Source organism: Sycon ciliatum, unplaced genomic scaffold (assembly GCF_964019385.1).
Source record: "Sycon ciliatum unplaced genomic scaffold, ocSycCili1.1 SCAFFOLD_536, whole genome shotgun sequence".
Lineage (NCBI taxonomy): Eukaryota > Metazoa > Porifera > Calcarea > Leucosolenida > Sycettidae > Sycon > Sycon ciliatum.
Genome location: NW_027044639.1, coordinates 13,325 through 35,795, shown reverse-complemented (window position 1 = coordinate 35,795; position 22,471 = coordinate 13,325). Strand labels below are relative to the sequence as shown.

At 47.0% G+C, this 22,471-nt stretch overlaps 2 protein-coding genes across 2 annotated transcripts; one reads left to right on the top strand and one right to left on the bottom strand.

Annotated features, from left to right (window-relative positions):
* Nucleotides 1-1,906: 1,906 nt before the first annotated feature.
* Nucleotides 1,907-19,194, bottom strand: LOC135830485 (succinate dehydrogenase [ubiquinone] flavoprotein subunit, mitochondrial-like). Its single transcript, XM_065342734.1, has 17 exons — nt 19,070-19,194; nt 18,922-19,002; nt 14,168-14,326; nt 13,963-14,018; nt 11,045-11,132; nt 10,200-10,364; nt 8,966-9,114; nt 8,062-8,186; nt 7,592-7,760; nt 7,025-7,104; nt 6,610-6,725; nt 5,948-6,148; nt 5,382-5,474; nt 5,127-5,225; nt 4,219-4,362; nt 3,072-3,182; nt 1,907-2,672 (listed from the first exon to the last, which is right to left on the bottom strand). The coding sequence occupies exons 1-17, from the start codon at nt 19,100-19,102 to the stop codon at nt 2,586-2,588; spliced, it is 1,956 nt and encodes a 651-aa protein (XP_065198806.1). The 5' UTR covers nt 19,103-19,194; the 3' UTR covers nt 1,907-2,585.
* Nucleotides 19,195-19,558: 364 nt separating this feature from the next.
* Nucleotides 19,559-22,069, top strand: LOC135830486 (14-3-3-like protein 2). The gene is made up of 5 exons (XM_065342736.1): nt 19,559-19,956; nt 20,041-20,164; nt 20,455-20,618; nt 21,298-21,393; nt 21,591-22,069. Exons 1-5 carry the CDS (start codon nt 19,657-19,659, stop codon nt 21,645-21,647), a joined length of 741 nt encoding a protein of 246 aa, XP_065198808.1. The 5' UTR covers nt 19,559-19,656; the 3' UTR covers nt 21,648-22,069.
* Nucleotides 22,070-22,471: the final 402 nt, after the last annotated feature.

Here is a 22,471-nt window from a genome sequence, read left to right as displayed (position 1 = left end):
GGCAGGGATGAATTTGGTACGGATTCTTTCCTCCAAGGGTGCGAGCAGGTCGGCCGTATTTGGCACTGTCCGGGCGACAAAGGACCACTGATGGCGAACTCCCTGGCCGAAGGCAGCAAATGCCGCTTGTGGTTGGGTGCGGGCGAACTCAGCCAGAACATCCACTTCGCGACACCACTCATCCACCTTGCCTGACACATATGCCGAACAGAATGTTGGTGATCCGAGGACGGCACCTAGGTGGCGACACCCATCCGACCGGATGTCTATGCTGGAGTCCTGGAAGATTTCCCTGGCTCGATCTAAGCACTCAGGCTTCACCAAAAGTATCGACTTTTTGGCGTTGATGTAGTATCCATAGGATGGACCTTCTTCTTCCAGGATGGACCACCACTTATGAAGCCTGGTGAGAGTGCTTGCTGCTGTGGAATCATCTGCGAACCACGCTTGTACGGCTTTGCTAGAGGCAGCACGACGGATGAGAGGCACGGTGCCCAACGCATACATTGCCATTGCGAGCGGATCGCCTTGTGTAGTTCCTTCACAGGAGAGAATGGTCTCGCCACCGACGAACAGCCGGGATGGGGACCGGTACGTATTGACGATGGTGGTGGAGAATTCTGGGCACAGATGCTGGATGTTGCGAATGCATACGTTGCGGTTGATACGATTGAACGCATTTGATGCATCGGCTAGGAGCACGGCCTCAGTGTCGTCTTGCGCGAATGCGGATCGCATAGCGTGGATGGCTGCTTCGATGCCGCTCTGTTGACCTGCACACAGTTGGAGGCACCCTGTGGCTTGCTGAATTGCTGGGCCTACTACCATCAATATGGCCTTGCCGGAGATATGAGGTTCTCTACGTTAGTCGTTACTTGTGGCACACGCAGAGAAAATACGTACGGATTTGCTGGGTATCGATCAAGTGCATGCAGAAAACTGCCAAATATGGAAGGGGAAATTCCCAGTACACATTCCACGTGACTTCTCTACGTGAAGGCCGGGTAGAGCATGCAGAACAGGATTTCTTTACGTTACGGGAACGCGAAGAGAATGGCGTGATTCTTTGCGTCGCGTTCCCGAAACGTAGAGCAGAACCAGGGAGTCGTAAAGGCCGGGCTTTTACGACTCCCTGAGCAGAACCTCCCTCATGCATGATCATGATGACGCTGATCCGCGGTACCTATCGACAGCTAGCTGATGAGCTGCATATGCATAGCGCGCATGCATGCAGCCGGGCAAGCACAAAGTGCGGCGGAAAAAGGCGCGCCGCGAATTGGCCCGCAAGCTAAGCGCAACAAATGCGGGTGCGTTGCGACTCGCTTACGTAATCGAAAATGCAAATCAACGTCACGTGACGTGACAGTATACAAAGTGACATAATCTAAAAACAACTACTAGTACGAGTACTAGTACCGGTATTGGCATACGGTAGTCATGGTAGTAGATCTACGGTCATAGACTTTTCTAGGTCTTGGAGTCGACTACAGTGTGTTGCACCAAGAGTACAACACACTGTAGTCGACTCCAAGACCGAGAAAAGTCTATGACTACCTTGACTACCGTCTGCCAATACTAATAGTTGTTGCTGGTCTGGGCTTTGAGGAAACAATTCCATGGCATACACCAGAGTCGACCTCGTTCATCACATACATAATGTATGCACAGTTGGGCTTGGTGAAATCCGACCCAGAGTGCATACTTATTTGGCGCCCTCAACTACCACGGCTCTTGACACGTTGGCTGCGGTACGAACGCAGCTGGACGTGCACATGCACGTACAGTGATGTACATGTAATGGGAACTGACCAAGACCAGAGCAAGACCAGAGCCAGTTTTGCACTTTGGGGTCGGATTTCACCGAGCGCAAACGCACAATCAAGCAGAGCATTCCTACAGCACAGCATCGAATCCATCCATAGTAAACTATATCGAGGGAAAGAAAGAGAGAGAGAGGACGAACAGCCGGACGAGCTCGGCCGATCGAGAATGAAAAGAATAATAATAACTTGTATAGGGCAGTGCAAAGCACGTGCAACAGATTGATAGCTTGAATACTCAACAGCATGGAGTGTGAGAATTGAACAAGATGGCCCGAATCCCATGGGATGATGATGCTACAAGATCGAGAGCGGAGTAGTAGTAGAGATACATCTGTAAATACTAAATAGCCATGGTCCGAAGTCGTAAGTCACGGTAGATGGAAACACTTGTAGTATTGCATTTTCGTCCAACCACAAACGCTCCATAAAGCTACCACAGCATGTTCTACCACTGAGTTGTCAGCAAAGAAAATCGATAAAAAAATTGCTAGCCAGAGCTGCAATAGTTATTGATCACGAACTCAGCCCAGGCAACCATGGCAATACCACAGTACTGAAGACAGACTCAGCCGCCAAACTAGTCAACTGGACACCCTCCGAGCATGTACATATAAAACCCCCAACATGGCTAGATCCAGTGTCTCAAACTGCACTGAATCGCCAGCCATGAAACGTTGACGTGCCGCGGACACAGGAGGGTGTCACTTTCAAATCAGGCCACGGACCACATCATGCAACGATACAATGCAGGAAGCAAGCAAACTAATAGCTTCGTAGCTGGGGCGGTACATGCGCACATTCCTTCTCGTCCATGGTAGGGTCAATGACAGGTCGGTACTCAAGATCAACCTGCAACAGAAGAACAATAGAATAGTGATTAGGAGACGTCAGACTTTTTAGATACAGGTGGAAGCAATGTGCCTGCTACAAGGTATCATTATTATCCTGGTTTGCCCGTCCACACCGCAGGTATACATGTACATGTACGTATGGCAATCAGCCAAGCTTGAGGCAAGTAGAGACTCAGTAACCATGAGTAACATGTCATGAACTTATGAAGCAGGTCATGCTTGGAAATGAACATGCTTTGGTATGGGATAGCAACACAACAAAGGAAGAGGGGACAGTGACCGAAATGAGAAAAAAACTGCAAGCAAAAAGAAGTGAGCACGGGCCCATCATTTGTCCTGCGGGACTGTAACTGAATTACTTGTACGTACACTGGCCATACTGGAGGACAAAACATACCTTGCCAGATTCGTCGATAGTGGACATGGTGTGTTTCCGCCAGTGCTTCTCGAATGGAACTTGCTCTTGTCCCTCAAGTGGCTTTGCGTAATCAAACTCATCGATACGGGTCTGCACAAAGGAGGATGGATGCCCATGCGGAAAATATAGCAGATACAAACAACAGAACACCACAAAATAAATATTAGTCACACCACCACTACCTCTTCACTTGCACATCACCACCATAGCGAGGACAATTGCTTTGAAACATTGACATTGCAGACCCTTCAGACAGCCGTTTCGCTTCAACAGAGCTCACGAGTGGAGGTAGAGCGGACCGGAGAGAACTAGTTTGCTCCACAGTAAAGCGAAGAAAATTGAGAACAAGTGACTTCATGCACAAACTTTGATTTACAGTGACTGGTATGTAGCCATGCTGCCATGGTCAAACAAAGCCCTTATCCTGTATTCTAACAGCTATATTATCACTACATCAGGATTCAGGTTGCGTTTGGTTGGGCATTTTCAGAATGTAAATGACAACCATTCTGGAATGGGAATCGGCAAGAATCACCTGACCAAACTAACGCGCCAGAATCAATTAGGAATCACTTGATATAACAATTCCATGATGTCGTTGTGGAACGGCGGCTGTCTTTTCTTTTACCCTACTCTAGTTTCCTTGAGAGAGTCATGGTACTTCTGAGTGCATGATTTGAGGCACTTGAACCTGTTGCTACATTGTTTGGCTCGTGGCAGCCATTATCATTTTTGATTCCGGAATGAGAATGCTCATTCCAGCATGTGAGGTGGAATGATCATTCTCCAAAAAGAATCATTCTCAGCGATTCCCATTCTGGAATCAAGTGGAATGTGACCAACCTAACGCACTTTTTTGACCAACCAAACGGGCGAGAATGATTCCGAGTGATTCCAAGTGATTCCCATTTGGGAATGTGACCAACCAAACGTAACCTAAGTGTGAATTTCGAGCAGGTAGGTATACCTGCTTTAGAAGATCATTTACGTCCTACGAGCATGATCCAGTGCAGTCGTGACACATTCATGATCAGAAATAAAAAAATTCCAAAAACATGATGGAACGGAGAGAGAGAGAAAGAGAGAGAGAGAGAGAGAGAGAGAGAGAGAGAGAGCAGTAACGTACCTTGAAGTCTTCGCGAGCATGTGCACCACGGCTCTCCTTTCTCGCCTCCGCAGACACCAGGGTCTGAACAGCACAGTTGAGCAAGTTTTGCAGCTCCAGAGTCTCGATGAGGTCAGAGTTCCAGACGAGACCACGGTCAAAAACCTACACCATAAAACGATCAAGGTTGGATAGCCAAGTCAGTGTTGAACTCCTGGCACTAAAAGCAGCAGTGTGCAAGGGCCATGAACCCGACATCAGTCCAGTACAATTCAAACATATTGAGACACAATTAAAACACTGGCACTAACAAAAACAATAGCATCTGTGCTGTTTTACCGCCGGTTCTCAAAACTGAGGGTTCTATGTTTTGAGGAGAACCCTTGCTATCCTGTTCAAGTCTCTTAGTTGTCCGAAGTCCCAAAGATGCACGATGTAGTGAGAATCGAAGTCGAAGACAAAGACAAAATATGGTGCGATTTTCGTGACGCACTTGCGCAGAGTTTACCCGGGATCCTATGTCATACTGAAGCATATCGCAAGCCAACATTCTGCGCTTGAGACAGGCTTTCTGCTGCAGTTTGCTTGAAGTTGATGTGACGAGGAAGAATGGAATGGCAGCTGCTTGAACTTTGCAAATGGTCTGTGCATGGCTGCTATTTAGAGCGACAATTTAAGGCACGCAGAGCCGAGGCCGTGCGGGTAGCTGCCTGGAGTATGGTAAGAGTCTTAGAAGTACCTATCCAACGCTGGTTTATTTGTAAAACTCGAAGAGCGCTTGTCAGAGATATGGGTGAAAGTGCGCTTCATTTGAAGGCCAGTGAAATAATCATGATTCCGTCCGCGCTGCAAGGTTGAAGTGGAAAAGCTTCAAATCGAACGCCATTGCCATCATCACCACAAACAAAGGGAGAAAATGCAAGACTAACCTTGACATCAGCAAAGTCCTTGTTGATCTTACTCATCTTCTCCACACCCTCCTGCAATACCTCACCAGTGCGGAAGACAGCCGCATTGTTTTGCATAGTCTACCACAAAACAAATAATGAATACAACAACAAAAAAACAAACACAATATTACAGAAGATCATGTGAGCATACTGAGCATGACAAAGAGGCATTCTCCGGTCAAGACGTAGCCAGTCATTGATTAAGAATGACCAATGCTCTTTGGAGCAACATACCTTTTGCATGTTCAAGCGGAGCTCAGCAGTGGGGACAGCACCGTTGGCATGGCGCACCTTGTCCAGGTTGCCCAGAGAAGCCTCACCAGCATCCTGTACAAGTGCAAAGCAGCAATACAGCAATACAGCATAGCATATAGAGGTGTGCATACAGACACTGGGTAACACAAGCATTGTGCTGCATTCTATAGCTGACTACTTGTACTTGACTACGTGTACTTATCGTCAGAACAGGTTGCCAACATGATTTCAACCGTCACCTTCACTCACAGCAATACACACGCCTTATTTAGTTGATTGAAACACCGGGTACAACACGCCGCAGGGCAGCGAGATCTGTAATATAGCCGAGGTCCTGTTCTATCTCCGGACAGTTAGCTGTTTAGACCCTGTTAGGTCTTGTCAGAGGAGCTCACTCAAGGTTCTGTGTATCCGAATGTCAAACGACTGGTGCAGCATTCTACAGGGACATCAAGAATAGTACTGCACATCCAGGACACCTTTCCCTGTGCACCATGTAGCAAGTGGCGCTGGATGCAATCTCTTCTACTCCACCACCAGCGTACCTTAGGCAAAGGAGGCATGTCATCGCCGGGCTTGCTGTTCTTGGCAATGGTGTGCGCGCAGGCACGGCCAAAGATGACCAGATCGAGCAGGGAGTTGGCGCCGAGACGGTTGGCACCGTGCACTGACGCGCAGGCAGCCTCGCCAGCGGCGTACAGACCGGGCACGACAACGTCCTCGCCCTTCTTGTTGATCTGAATCACCTGCAGCAGTACACGCATCAACAACAACAACACACCCACAAAATCACGCATAAACAACAACAACATGTCACAACACTTCAATGCCAAGCCTGGCCGAAGATAAACTTTCTTTAGGGTCCACTTTCTGGAAGAATGAACCTCTGTCTAGAGTCTGAAAACACAGAAACTACGTGGCAAGTGAGGCTACATATCAAAGGGACAAGCTGAACACTACACCATGCATGATTATTACGTACGCCGTAGCAAAGTGCGGGCAATTCCAAATTATTTCCAATGGACCAGTATTATGCTCATATGGAAGAAAACCTGTGCCAAGAACTGGCAGCACTAGATTCAGTACTTTCAGCACTAGATTCAGTACTTTCAGCACTAGATTCAGTACTTTCAGGACTAGATTCAATACTTTCAGCACTAGATCGTGTACCTTTAGCACTAGACTGAGTACTTTGAGCGCTACATACCTGTCCTGTCCAGTTGGTGGGCACACCGCCCATGTTGTAATGCACGGTGGGTAGAACAGGGATGGGCTCACGTGTCACGTCCACACCGGCAAAGATCATGGCCGTCTCACTGATACCTACAGACAATAGGGGCAAGCAACAGTTCACCGTTATGCACACACATACACAGAGCTGGCAAGAAAAGACAACGGAAGATCAAATCAGGCCAGCTGCCAGCTGAAGTAAATTACCACCAGCATTGTCACGCACATAAGCCATCACCAGCGCACATGAGGAGCCCGGCAACGGTACTAGGAGCACAGCGTAGGTTCGCGAGTCTGCAGATTACTACTAAAAAGGTCTACAGCATGTACTGGTAGTATAGCTATGCAACGCACTCTAGAACACATCTCATTCATAATCAACAAGTGGCTACCTGGCAATCTGGTGGCAAGGATATCTTGTGGCAAGTGGAAGAGTTGAAGGTAAACATGATCCTTGTCTGGGCCACAGCCTCTGTACACCACACAAACAGACAGCACAGACGTGAACAGTTTGCTCAGACAGAATGCGAACATGCGACACCAACAGCACTACAATCAATATAAGAAAGCAGATGTGTTAAGAAAACAAAAGGAAGATAAAGGAAATCCTGCAATCAAAATACATAGAAGGCTTGACTCGGCACGGCACATTGTTCTGTGAAGCATTCGGAACAATTGGCACAGCCTTAAAGAGTTAGAGATTCGGCCAGGTTAAAGCTTTTCCCTTGGCAACAATTAAGAAAATTCCCAGGAAACAGTACCAAATTTTGGCAAAACCTGTGCTTTTAGTAGCCTTTTACTGTGCCTTTTTGCCGACCAGCAGTACGGTACCCCTGTACTACAACTCTGCTGAGCTGAGTGAGTTGTGTGTGTGTGTCAGCAAGTTCTCAAAGGCAAGGTGGTGCCGGAAGACAGCTGAGGTTGCTCTACACCAGGCAATAGCACAGCAGCGCACTCACCGTCCCTCGCGGATCTCCATTGTCATGGAACGCGAAACAACGTCGCGCGATGCCAAATCCTTGGCCTTGGGTGCGTAGCGCTCCATGAACGGCTCGCCGTGACCATTGATGAGGATACCACCCTCACCACGGCAACCCTCAGTAATCAGACAACCAGCACCATAGATACCTACACACACACACACACACACACACACACACACACACACACACACACACACACACACACACACACACACACACACACACACACACACACACACACACACACACACATACACACATACACACACACAAGTTCAACACCAAACACCACAGAACGCTTACCACTGCAGCAGATAGTGCAAAGGCAAATCAAGAGGGGACTGAACAACACCTATTCAATTTTGGGGTGGTTCTCCTATAAAAGGAGAAATTGCATTGGTCATGACCTAAGCAAGCAAAGACCTGGGATCAAGTCGTGACCATACCAGTTGGATGGAACTGCACAAACTCCATGTCCTCATTGGCAAGGCCAGCACGAGCAACCATAGCGGAGCCGTCACCAGTGCAAGTGTGAGCAGAGGTGCAGGAGAAGTACGCACGGCCGTATCCACTGTGCACACCGACAACAAGAGACAACCACAAACAAAACAACGCATCGTCAGTTACACTCCGCAGCAACAGCAGACAAGACACCCAGGTAAAGGAACGAGCAAGCAACAGAGAGACATCAGATTTGCCCGTCAACATCAAACACACTATCCTATAGTTGTCAGCTGCAGAGTATCTGCAGGAGTACACAACCCATGTACCCACTGTACACCCCGGCTATAGTATAGAAGCTCGGCTTTTGCAAGTATGGCAGCATGCTGCATCGTACAAGCGCATGTCCTCGAGTCGCATATGTACTTCCAAGTATATGCGTGCGCTTTCATTACGACTAGCAATGGCAGAATATGTGCTGGTCGGTGGTTGTAGTGTTCCCGTGTTAGTCGGCTTCTGCCTAGGCGGCCATGCTGCAATCTACCGGAGTAACGTCGAATTGGACGCAAGGCGACACAAAGCTCATGCCCATCCCAAACCGAGCACAACGTCCAGATAAAGCAGTGCTCTCAAAAGAGCACTCTATGCTACACGTTCCACATACTTTGAAGCCTTTGTTCATACATGTCACTGGTGAGTGCAAACATTTAGCCGAAACGTTTGAAGTTTAAAACAATTCATCGCGACCTGAACTGCGTGAGACACCAGCAGGACGGCCCAGCAATTTACTGTTGAGCTGCATACGGATAGAGTATCCATAACGACTGGTAAATACCGATGTTGAATGTGTACAGGCAGTCCCTGATACTCCGTGACTAAAGCAGCCAACTGTCCACATCAACGACTCACCCAGTCGCAAGCACGGTGTTCTTGCAGCGGAATCGGTGAATGGATCCGTCTTCCATATTCATGGCAATAACACCGACGCACACACCGTTGTCCATCAGCAGATCCATGGCAAAGTACTCAATGAAATAAGTAGCGTCATACCGCAGTGACTGAGGACAAAGAGAAAATAACACGACGCATAAGTGATCTAGCCACATGCTCCCACATAGAAATAGCAGTCACAGTTCAACAAAAATAGGGCCGGCATTGTCAACACAACCCACTATAAGGGATTCTACAGCGGCCTACGGAATGTCATAGATCCCCTAAGGGTCTACGGCCTTGAAACTTATTGAAAGTGATGACATCAAATACAACTGGGATGTACGGAAACAAACAAACACACAGACACACATGCGCGCACGCACACACACACACCTGGACACGCCCTTTTGCATGGCATACAGCAAGTAAATACCGTAAAGTCTTGTATAAAAAGCCGCGGCTTATACGACTTTCTTGGTGAAATTTTGCAGGCTTCTAGATGAGACAGGCTTCTATACAAGACAGGTATTTCTATGTATGTCAACACTAAAACCAGGCGTATGTGTGATTTGATGGGCCCAAAATTGCGGCTTCTATTCAAGTGCGGCTTTTATACGAGACTTTACGGTAGTGACAGGCGCCTTCAGTGGCATGCTGGTACATGTATATGGTCAGTTATCACTCTGTATAGCAGTAACGTCCCACCCCAGCACCCAATACAATCACTACCAGTAGGCGTGCCGTCCGATAGTGAATGGAACTATTGTTTCAAGTGTGTATGGGTTTAAGAAAAAGTACAGATCAAGTGTGAAGAGCTGCTATGACTCTGGCCTCCAGTGATGCAGCATTCCCAAGCCCCAACCCTAAGCCAGCTCTACTGAAACCAATCAACTTGACAAAAATCAGCAAGAGAAAGAAGTTCAAAGAACCAAGGGGTTGGAAGGCCGTTGATCAGCGCATCCAAGACGCTGAATGTCAGTATCATAAAGCAATATTGTACCAAATGCTGAACGCTTCGACCCCACGGCATCTTGGCGATAAAATAATTGATTGACAACTACGCATCAGTAAACGTTGCGGTCCTCTCTTTCTTCAATCACCGAGAGAGGCTTTCTAAACAACAATGTAAGGACTAAATACGAGTAGCAAGCTGCATTGGGACTACAAACGAAACATAAAATGGGGAAGGCTTCCACAAACAAGCGCTCACCTGTCCGTAGAGCGTATGAAGAAGAGAGTGGCCGGTACGGTCTGCAACAGCGCAGCAGCGATGTGCTTGACCTCCCTTACCGTAGTTGAGCGACTGGCCGCCAAACGCACGCTGATAAATGTCGCCGTCGTCGGTACGGCTGAATGGCATGCCGTAGTTCTCCAGCTACACATCACACACGGAGATGGATCGAGAAATTGCAGTGTCAGTCACTCGAGTTCGGACCAACGGCAACGCTACACGTCACTTGGCCCCCGAACAGTGGACTATGCAAGGGAATTTAGCAGTGTTGCCTGAGACAGGAAATGGGACTACCATGAAGTCGTGTATAAAAGCCGCGGCTTCTATGACTTTTTGGGGGAAGTTTTGCAGGCTTCTATACGAGACAGGCTTCTATACAAGACAGGTAGTTCTATGTATGTCAACACTAAAACCAGGCTTATGCGCCGACAGTGTACCTTGAAAATCAGGCTTCCATTCAAGACAGGCTTCTATAATTATGAGACAGGCTTTAAAACAAGACACTACGGTAGATACAACAATGAGCTTCTGTATCTATTCATCAGTGAAGGAAAGTACACAGGACTCAGTTCACCTTTATTTAATTTTTTTACCAATAGGCGTAAAATGGTAAATACAAACCACCAAGCAGCTTTGCAAAGGTTGAAAAATATCAGATTGATCACAAGTTGCATAGATCTGAGGATGCTGTGTCCACACCAGGTGTTCCATACTATAGACGCACAGCTCTTTCACGAATCTGGAAATGCAGAAGCTACACATCCCTCCAAACTAGGAACTGTAACAACTCGTGAATATACAATGCAAGCGTGGATTGCACATACCTCCACAACAGCCTGCGGTGCTTCACGGGTCATGTAATGAATGGCATCCTGGTCACCAAGCCAGTCACTGCCCTTTACTGTGTCGTACCTGCAACAAGACGACCACACACACACACACACACACACATACACAGACACACACACCGCCAAGGGAATCCGTGTACACATGGGATGTTGCTCTACATGTCAATGCATGCAAATACTGTGAGAAAGAGAGTGAGCCTCTGTGTGTGTGTGTGTGTGTGTAACTATGATAGCGGCATGCTTGCTTGGCTTGGGATATACTTCCGTGCTTCATGTGCTTTGCCTCTTCAGTCTTCAGTTGTGTTTTCCTTCTCTTCAGATTTGTTTATAATATCTTTAGTCTTCTTGTAGACATATGGCGCAGTGAACTGTTCGTTCCTTGTAGAACTCGTCTGTGTGATTAGTTTGTTCGTGCTTTGTGTTTGCACCTCGTTGTGTTGCGCACGGGCCGAAATTTTTGTAGTTTGTTCGTGATACAGTGTACCAGTATTTGCGTAGGTTGAGACCACGATGTCCAAATCAGAACCTGCTCCTGACATTGCTGCCCTGACCACGATGTTTGCGGCACAAATGAAGTCCCCGGAGGAGAGGGAACGTAAAATGGCTGACCTGTTCCAACAAACTATACAAGGACTAACACCACCAACACAACACACCGTGCAACCCAGCACCACATCACCAGCTCCAAAGCCTGTCTCTGCGGAACGACCGATTTTACTGTCATCCTCGACATTAGCCGACTTCACGGCATTGCAGGAAATGTGGCGAGATAATTACGAGTGCCAGCACCTGTCAGCCCAGAGCCGTGAGACCAGAGTGTCCTCGCTACGGCAAGCTCTAGATGAGGAGGTACGCAGATTTCTCCGCGAGGGTATTATCGTGACTCCACCGAATCCCGATGCGGACGATGTAATTACTGCAGTCAAGGACTATTTGCGAAGGCAGTGCAACCCACTCCTGGACCGTATCACATTTTACGATAGGTGTCAATCGAAAGGCGAGTACTTCGATTCTTTCTACACGTCGTTGAAAGAATTGCACACTAGCTGTGATTTTCCAGACGTTGTTTTGTGCTCGCAATGTTCAGCACACACGTGTAGTACCTGTCGTACGAGCCTGACATGTGTGCGTGCTGACAGCCTGTGTGACAGGATTGCCATCGGAGTTAGCGACGACTCTACCCGGCACCAGTTATTGTCCGCCAAGGATTTGACCCTGAATGATGCGGTTACAACTTGCCGGGCGAAGGAGGCGGCCTGTTGAAGACGACCCGTGAATTTGTCTGGGATGCTATCCACACTGTTGCGTTCGAGAAGACCAAGTCTACTCTGCTGTCTCCTCCTATCCTGGCCTTCTACCAGCATGGACACGACCTCCGTCTGGAGACTGATGCCTCCGCATTGCTTGGTCTCAGCTTCGTTCTGTGGCAGAAGCAGGACGATAAGTGGCACATCATCCTGTGTGGCTCCCGCTATCTATCTGATGCCGAATCTCGCTGTGCTGTTGTTGAGCTCGAGATGCTCGCCGTCGTTTGGGCCGTACACAAGTGCAAGTTGTACTTATCCAGCACCCTGTTTGATCTCATTACTGATCACCGTCCGTTGATCCCTATTATCAACTCGTTTTCTCTGGACCAAATCGAGAATCCTCGCCTTCTCCGTCTTCGCCTGAAGCTGCAGTCATATCAAGTCCACGCTTCCTGACGAAAAGGCTCCGATCATGCATTTGCTGATGCGCTATCTCGCAATCCCGTCTTCAGATGATGAACTCGGCGAAGCCCCTGCTCTTCATTGCCGCATCATCCGCGTCTGCATGCTCCGTGATGATGGTCCTCACCCCAACCTGAAGTTTGCTGAACTTCGAGCCGCCGCCTCAGCTGATCCTGTATATCAGTCTCTCGTGCAGTGCGTTCTGCATGGTTTTCCCGCTTGTCAGCGTGATTTGGATGCACTATTTCGTCAAGCTGGCCAGTGGACGAGTTTATTGGAGAAATCGCTGTTTTCTCCGGCTGTGCCGTCACCAGCACCATGTGTCTCACCACAGCCGTCTGTTGCCGTTGCTCCTGCTACGCCTCCCCCTCTGCGTCGCAGCACACGAGCACGCCAACCACCCTCTCGTTTGAACATTTCCTCCACCCGTGGACAGTCTTATGCATCTTGATTTGTTCTGGACACATCGTGTACATGTTCTTGAGGATTATTCTTATATAGTATCTTTTTGTATCCTTGTGTGGCATGCAATGTCTGTTTCGCCGTGTGCTATGGGCCGTTGCTTGCCATACTTGTACTTTTCTTGTTGTTGTGTGGATATGATAGATAATACTGGATTTGTTTTCTCAGCATTATCTCGAAGGGGCGTGATGTATATGGATAGACCTTTTGCGCGTTGTACAGATGTACGAAGTTCAGTACTAGGGCGGTAGGTGTGTACAGACCCGGTTGGGTGTTCATAGTGTGCTATGCATGCGCATTTGACCAATTTTAGCCCCATAATTGATGGCAAACCATCCCTTTTCCAGCTTCTTCACTTTGGTTAGAACTAATGACTAGCTAGATCTTTGTCAGAAAAGGCTTTCGTTTGAAATGCCTTCAGGGCCCATTTCTTAGTGGAAATAGCGCAAAAGGCTTATTCCCCCATGCCATATCATCGATATGTGACCTGTAGTTCATGTACTCCCGTACTAGATTTCTACCACAGTTGTATGACCTTGCACCATAACCATGATAGCGGCATGCTTGCTTGGCTTGGGAGATACTTCCGTGTTTCATGTGCTTTGCCTCTTCAGTTGTGTTTTCCTTCTCTTCAGATTTGTTTATAACACCTTCATTCTTCTTGTAGACATATCACAGAGGGAGACAGAGAGAGAGAGACACAGAGATACACACCAAACTCACATATGCCATCTCCAGTCATCAGACTCCATGTTTCCAAGAGCAGCATTGATTCCACCCTATGTAATCGAGAAAAAATTGTACAATTAACTGCCTGATCACAATAGAGAAAAGTACGTGCTTTGGAATGGGATGTTGCAGAGACACATGTCTGCTTCACAAAAGGCGACTCCAGTCAAAACGAGCATGACAATACTGATTGTCTAACCTGAGCTGCAACCGTGTGAGAGCGCGTGGGGAAGAGCTTGGTGATGATGGCAGTGCGGAAGCCTTCCTCTGCCAGGCCGAAAGCTGCGCGGAGACCGGCACCACCAGCACCGACAACGACGGCGTCATACGTGTGATCAATCACCTTGTAGCCTTTCTCCTGCATACCACATGCAATGCACAAATCATACCATCCTACGTCAGACAGAGACAATAGAGAGGTTAAGATGCACGTTATTTCCGACGTGACGCGCAATTTCACGTCGGACTTGGCGTAAAACTCCAAATTTCGACGTGAGCAGCAGGTCGCTCGCGTTGATTTTTCGACGTGCGAGCAAATAACGCGAGCTGAACTTTCGCGTTACGTCGGAAATAACGTGCATCTTAACCTCTCTAATACCAAGCAACACTCCATGTAAGAGGAGTTTGGCCTACAGTGTGTGGCCACAGCCCGGTACATCTTGACACCACCAACAACAGCAAACAATTTAAACACACACACGCACGCACACACATACACGGGCGCACGCACGCACACACACATACGCACACACTACCTGCATGCTTAAAAATTGAATACCGTATTATCTCTAATATAAGCACGGTCCTTTATTTTTTCAATGTACCTCCGCCCCGTGCTATTAATGGAGACGTTCCTTTATTGGAGACTGTTCCATTATTATTTCAACCTCATTTCAGAGGCATGTTGCCATGCCAAGTTCATGTCAGACACACATTTCAGGGTTTTTTTGCCGGTACAGATAATGAATTTACACAGTGTGCTTATAATGGAGACTGAGCACTTTATTTTTGAATGCCGCCCCAAGGTGTTCTATTATTGGAGACGTGCTATTATTGGAGACTGTGCTTATATTAGAGATAATACGGTATTACCAGGATTTCCACATTTATCTCCACTATCATAAAGGGTGTTTTCGAATTTTGTCTAGCTTCTCGGAGAAGTTGAATTGGAACAATTTAGGAACAGGTCTCTAAAAATTGGGGAGATGTGGTATTTCGCATATGCGAAGCGCCAAAGGGGCCCGCGATCTTCACTGACTCAGGTGTAGCATGCACTGTGCGTAGCAATAAAAAAGAAAGATGCGACATGCGCTTCTGGTCCACACGCGGCTTGTTGCAGTTGTTGGCATCCGTACTGTTGGTTCGTGCACCAATGTACAGTAAAACCTGTCAAGGCGACCACTCTGATAAGGCAACCACCCGGCAAAGAGGGGACCACTACAACCAGAAGCAAGGGATGCCATTTCCAGTCAAACGGCACTGGATAAAAAAAAAACCACCTGTACACGGGGACCACATTGGTAAGGTCCCTTGAGCAGTCGGCTTTAGACAGTTTTACTCTACACGTTGGACGACCTGATGCACAAGAACGGACGAGTAGATGCAGGGGCGTGCTCGGCCCCCCAACTAGGGGGGTGCACGGGAGCCGAGGGGAGCCCCCCCCCCCGGCAATTTTCTGCAATTTGTTTGCAACCTTTCTTGAATTTTAGAGCATATTTGCATACATTACAATTGCAATTACCCAGATTGAAATTTTGTGGGGGGTGCACGTGCCCCCCGTGCCCATCGCCGAGCACGCGCCTGAGACGTTACCATGGGCGATTGATTTAGCATCACCTCGCCACTCACCGGCCTTCTTAATAGCTCTTATAGCACCGGTGCACAAAGCAAGCGGGAATGGCTACTCTTGTGTTTGATTCTGCAGGCCTCAAAGTCTCAGCTTTTCCTGCTGCAGCCAAATTTCCTATGTGTTGGCAACTTTGAACTCGGATGGAGAGCCAAGGATTATTTATAAAAAGTAAAAAGGACCAAGCATCCAAGATGTGCTAGAGCTGTTAGCCAGTTAGTTGTAGAACGTCAGTACCGTCGGTCAGTGTCGTGCAATGCTATCGCATGAGCTCATTGTTTAGTAACTGGTGGTGTTAGTGGACATTATAGTGTAACTTGTAGTTCCTTGGTCCTTTTTACTTTTTGTTGGCAACTTGCTTCCATTATCCGTGCTAAAATAGCATTGAACAAGGTCAATTGTGTTACAATGTGCACAGCTGCTCAATGAAATCCAATCAAGAGGGCTAATGCCACGCCATGCGCCGCGCAGCCCTAGGCCTGCGAATACCGAGAGGCGAACAGGCGCAGGGCGCAGCTCATGTTCACGCAATCGGGCTTCAATGAGAAGCACAGTACTGTACACGTCTTACTGGATCGCTTCAAAGTTTCCGTTGGTGTGCAGCGGGAACAAGAATGAAAAATCAGTGAAATTTCAGTATAAAGTACAGTACAGTTTTCTGCCAATTTTTCTTCAGTTTTTTTTCTCCCTTTTCATCACCCTCAACTACTTTGCAGTGAATACCCTGGATATGACGTACTTTTCACTCTGCTGCAACGGATATAAAGCACTCTTTGAGGACCCCGGGTATCCTTTTCTGGTCATTTGACCTGGATATAGAGTACACATCACTGACTATAAGATGCCGTATTTCCTTGAACAGCCGCCACGGCCTGTATTCAAATTTCAAAACTAGCAAAACGGGTGCGGCCCTGAAAAAAAAGTTGTACGTCACAATGTACGTGCTGTATGCGTAGAGTTCACGTACGATGCGCACTGTTGAACCTTTGTTGTCCAGCTACACTGTAGGCTAGTGCATCTTCCTTTCTTTTCGTGTTGAACTGGAAAGAATATCATGGCGAGGGAGCTTGAGGCTCGACTAGCAAGTTCGGTGCGTGTCAAGCAGCAGCAGTCCGTCATAGCGAGGGGGATGAAGCGGAGGAGCTTCAAGAATACGTCGACGCTGAAAGTTTTGGATGCAATAAAAGGACGCTTTTGTTCTCTGTCGTTTGATTTCTCTTTCTGCGTTTGTTCCTTTCACAGCGTCGGTGTCCGCTTTCTCCTAGACAAGTTCTCTGATCTGAGTTCTTGGTTTCGTAGATTTGACACTCCTTAGGGTGCGTTCAGACTACCGATAAAAAGTGACCGATTGGGAAAGTTTCCAAGGTGATTTGATCACGTGACGTTACTGGCACGTTACGGGCGGAAAAGTTTTACTGCCGCGGCAGTAAAACTTTTCCGGCGGTAAAAAGAGTGTTCAGGCTGGGAAAAAGGGAAAATCCCTTCTCAGTGCCGCGGTGGGAGCTGCAAAACTTACGTACCGGTAACGTTAGTTTATCGGCGGTGCGAATGTCCTTCACGGTTTATCGCCATTCACGGTTTGACGGGATTCACGGTAGTCTGAACGCGCCCTTAGTGCGTCTTAAGTTTGAACTTTCATTCGTTTACTTTCTTCACGTAATACATATATATATTTTGGCGGTCGATAAAATTACTCGTCTTGCTCTTCGTTATGTTGTGAGAGGTCATCATCATGGCGTGCTCAACTTGTTTCCTTCTTTAGATCGCCTTTGAGTCCTTTGTCTGGCGCGAGACCAACACTAGTTGCATATGAAGGAGCATGACATCGTAGCGGAAGGTCATCTGGTAGCTGTGAAATTGCGTTTAAACTGTGCCCTGCTCTGCACTTGTGTACAAAAAACCCTCAGTTCAAAGAAACTGGCGGTGCTTATTCAAGGGGGGCTGGTAATCAAGGGGCGACAGGTGTTCAATGAAATACGGTACTGATTTGTTACGGTCCGTAGAGGTACGTTCAGCAGCTTCATGTTTCTTAAGAACAATTATTAAAGACCACTCTACTAGCAATGTTCCATAGATTACACCCAGCAGGGAATGGACCTACTAGTACTAGTAATAATAATAATATTACATGTACGTACATGCATAAAATCAAGAGTACATAAACCAGAGTGTGCAACTGTGCATATCTGATCTGAAACAGCGCAGTTCGTGCACTACGTCACCCTGATGAGGTCAGCCAAGCCGCGACTTGCGTACAGCTCAAATTTTCATGTTTCATAACCCGGAAATCAGCCAAGTTTGCTTGATTTTAGACGTCCTGTTTCAGGATTTCGGTGTTTTGTGCGACTGTGTACGCTGCGTACAGCCACCGAGAAGTAAAGTCACCAGGCTATCCGTCTCAAAAAACCGAAATCAGGACAAACTCAGTGAACTGCACCACCGCAACTGGTGACGCAACTTTTCACCGTACCTGTGGCTTACCATAGAGAGGTTCCGCACTACGTAAAGTTGAGCAACTTTACGTTAGTGGACGGGAAAAACCTGTGAATTCGCGAGTTTGCACTCCACTTACGGAAAGTTGTCTACGGAGAGTACGTAGATAGGGCTCTGATAACGTAGCTGGTCCGTAAGTGGATTGGGGTACAAATTTATGACGCTCTCCCCAGGTCGATCTGGTCGTACACTGCCGCGTTCGGAGTTGCCAAGGGCAGCTACGTGATTTGAAAACTCCGTATGGCGGAACCCAGATGCGCATGCAGCTTACGTAAGCCGTAGATCGACTACGTTTTTTACTAACGTAATTACGTTATGCGGAACCTCTCTCATGCCGTCAGAAATGACGTAGTGCACGAATTACGCTCCCACAGGAACCATCCCGAGTTGCACACTCTGGTTTATGTACTCTTGATACAATCCATAGTAACTGTTGTCAATGAATAACAGAAGACCCACGAGTACACGATTTATCACTTCAACAAGGTGATGTGACTGTTACTCGTAGCCTCCCTTCCACCCAGATGGTTTATTTTATACTTCAGTATCATAACCAGTTGCAGTTAAAACCAGAGGAGCTATTGACAAGATAGTTCTGAATTTTTTTTACTTACGTTGGTTTCACCGCTGGTGGCATACTGCCTTTGAGTAACCAAACCGCGGCTAGCTGCAATGGGTGACCGAGTGGCCCGGGCCTGTAAACAAGAAGCCAATAATTACTATACCTTCCACTAGACGCACTACTAGAGATGAAGAGCTTACCAAGCCCTGGAGATGTCTAAAAACAGCTGCCATTTCTTCTTGTCTGCAACCAATCAAAAATTTCAGCACGCGAAGGTGCAGTTTGCTCCTGTTTTCATCACACAACTGCAGAAGTCATGACTCGATCGAGCGACAAAACTACGAGGTCGCGGTCTAGTCGTGTGTTGTAGTTTGGGGCCGGGCCCGGGCGCGCTAGCTGCGCACTGTATCGCTCGTTCCCTTGGTGATTGCGTAACTTATGAAAATCGCATATTCGGCCACATCCAGGGAAGCTTTCAAAGGCGAAAGTGTTAGCTGGATGACCTGACTGATTTTGTAATCAAGCGATTTACAAGCAACGCAAAATCAAGCTTATTCCAAAAAAACTCGTTTTCTTTTTCCGTTCCTTATTTGGAGACAGATATGCAGGTCGACCTCTGATTGGTCAGATTATTCGATCCGCTCGTGACCAGGTGACTGCATTGCAGGTTGGTACACTCTGCATCATTCTCCTCTTCGCTTTTATTTCAAGAGAAACAGTTCTTGCTTGTGATTCAGTTCATTTTCTAGTCGCTTTGCAGAACCTCACTGCTTTGAATTCTATTACAATGGCCGACAAGGATATGGAAGTACAGAAAGCCAAGCTCGCAGAACAGGCTGAGCGTTATGATGACATGGCCGCAGCAATGAAAGCGGTGACGGAGAATGGCAAGGCCGAGCTCTCCAGTGAGGAGCGCAATCTTCTTAGTGTAGCTTACAAGAATGTCGTAGGTGCACGCCGTTCATCATGGAGAGTTATCTCTAGTATTGAGCAGAAGGCCGAGGGTTCGGATAAGAAGCTCGCACTTTCAAAGGAATACCGCGAGAAAATCGAGAAGGAACTTCAGGACATTTGCTCTGAAGTACTGGTAGGGGAATATACATTACATTTTAGTGGGTTGTAGAATTACGCCTGGAGCTGACTTGGATACTTGGTTCCTTTTCTCCTGTAGGTCCTCTTGAAGGATCACCTCATCGTCAACTCTAAAACCGAGGAGTCTAAGGTATTCTACTTAAAAATGAAGGGAGACTACCACCGCTACTTGGCTGAGGTTGCAACTGGAGCGGACCGCGATGGTGAGTTTTCATTATTTTACACTTCAGCTGTGGTTCTCACTGATATTAAAATTATAATACCAGTTCTTGTTGGCACTGCAAGGTGTGCGATCCACATACTAGTTTCCTATTGACCCCTAGCTGATCGTAGTGTAATTTTCGCTCTTGGAGTAGTATTAACGATTAATTCAATGCGCGTGTGAAACCGGCGCAGACGGCGCCTAACGTCAAGTTCTCGGCGACACCAGTGTGTTCATAATTTTGTATAACTACTCAGTAACTTCTACCCTTATGCTTTTCCCTTTTTCAAGCAATCGTCGGAGACTCGCAAGAATCCTACCAGGAAGCTTTCGACATTGCAAAGACCGGTATGCAGCCAACTCACCCCATCCGCTTGGGACTTGCACTCAACTTCTCCGTATTCTTCTATGAAATCCTCAATTCACCGGAGAAGGCTTGCCATCTGGCCAAGCAGGTATGCAACATTTCTTTGTGCAGTTTGATTTCATTTTGATATTAAATTAATATGTGCACCCAAATCAAATACTTCGTATTAGAGTGCGTGACTTGCACGAATCGAAAAAAATAGTTTTGCACTTGACTGTACTCCGCCCCAGTTAATATTGAACCACGCCCATCAGTTTATGGTGACATTGCAATTTCATCCAATTACTAGTAAATATTTTATCGATCATTGCAGTGCAAAAACTGATACCGTATTTTCTCTAATAAGAGCCCGGGGTTCTTATTTTTTCAGGGACAGCTCTACCCACGCTATTATTAGAGACTGGGCTCTTATTTTTCCATTGTCAACTATCAAGCCAACTCCAGTCTATACAGGCATAAACTGACCATATCAACACTGATTTTTCAACCCTAAACTCTGGAATATTGTCAAAACAGATGTTTCACATCATTGGTGCCAGGAACGAAGCAGTAGACCGAAAACCTCCTTACAAATATGTTCTTGGCATGTTGTACTGCTGTTTTATATGCAGTCGATATACTCGTTGCATACTCCAATTGTGACCTGCGCTACTATTAGAGACTGCGCCTTTATTTATTTTCAATCAACCTGCGCTATTATTAGAGAAAATACGGTATCTTGCTTCTGTTATGATAGCCTGATGTGTGCTTTTTTGTATGTTTCGCAGGCGTTTGATGATGCCATCGCAGAACTCGACACACTAAACGAGGAGTCTTACAAGGATAGCACTCTCATTATGCAGCTTCTGCGTGATAACCTGACTGTAAGTTTGGCTTTACATCCTTGCGTTTTTTTTGTGTTTTGCTTGTTTGCCGGCATTTGTCTGTGGTGTTGGGAATGTGCAGAGGTGCGTGTGCGACTTCCTGTCTAGCGTTTACTCTCTTTTTTTTGTGCGTCATTCCATAATTTCAGTCGCTTTCGACTAACAATGTTCTCTTGTGTCTACTTTTGTGCTTTCAGCTATGGACGTCAGACACTGCCACAGAGGACCAGGATGCGGATGCTGACCAACAGTAAATAGGAACACCCCATACTTGCTTTACAGGGCAGTCATTGGTTTGATTGCATCCGCCAGTGTGTGAAGCGCAGATCTAACTTAGAAGGGCACTGGTGCCGCCCTGGTGCTGCATAGGCGTTTATGCATGAGGAGCAAACCAGTGAACTGTCTCTCTTTACATAAACTAGGAGTTAACCCATTCGAGTGCTTAGAGCATATTATGTAATGTTTGTTTTATCTTCTTTACTTTGTTGTATGAAAAGTATTAGTTCGTGTATCTGAATTGCTGAGCTTGTGATTTTGCTTCACCCCTTTCTTGCATTTCCAACCAAGTAAACTGTTATAGCTTCTGGTTGACCTCTGTGCTGGTAGAGTAGGAACTTCAGTGTCCTTTCTTCCTTATGCCACACGCATTTATCTCTTTGGATTTATTCAAAATTGAGCTTCTGTGCATTTTTGCTCTGTGTACATCAACACATCCATCTCCACAGAGATGCGGCGTTCGTACAATTCAAAACAAGGAGTGTCTTGTGTAGCATGGGACGCAGTGTACAGCACACTTAAACATTTGCAGGATTTTGCTTTTTGCTGCTTTGTACAAACATGCATGGATTTGTCTGGAACTTTCTGCCATTGATCCAACTGCTGTTACAACAGTTCTGGATTACTGAAAGTCTGGGGCAGGTTTGTCACTTATAGTCTTGCGAATGCAGCGATGCCGAAGCAAACCTCTGGGTCTGTGTTCCTATTGTTGTCGCATTTCAGACAGTTATTTTCTTAGCTCGAAGTGAAAAGCGGGCTTATCCATGGTCCTAGCCATAGTACATATTCATACATGTACCAG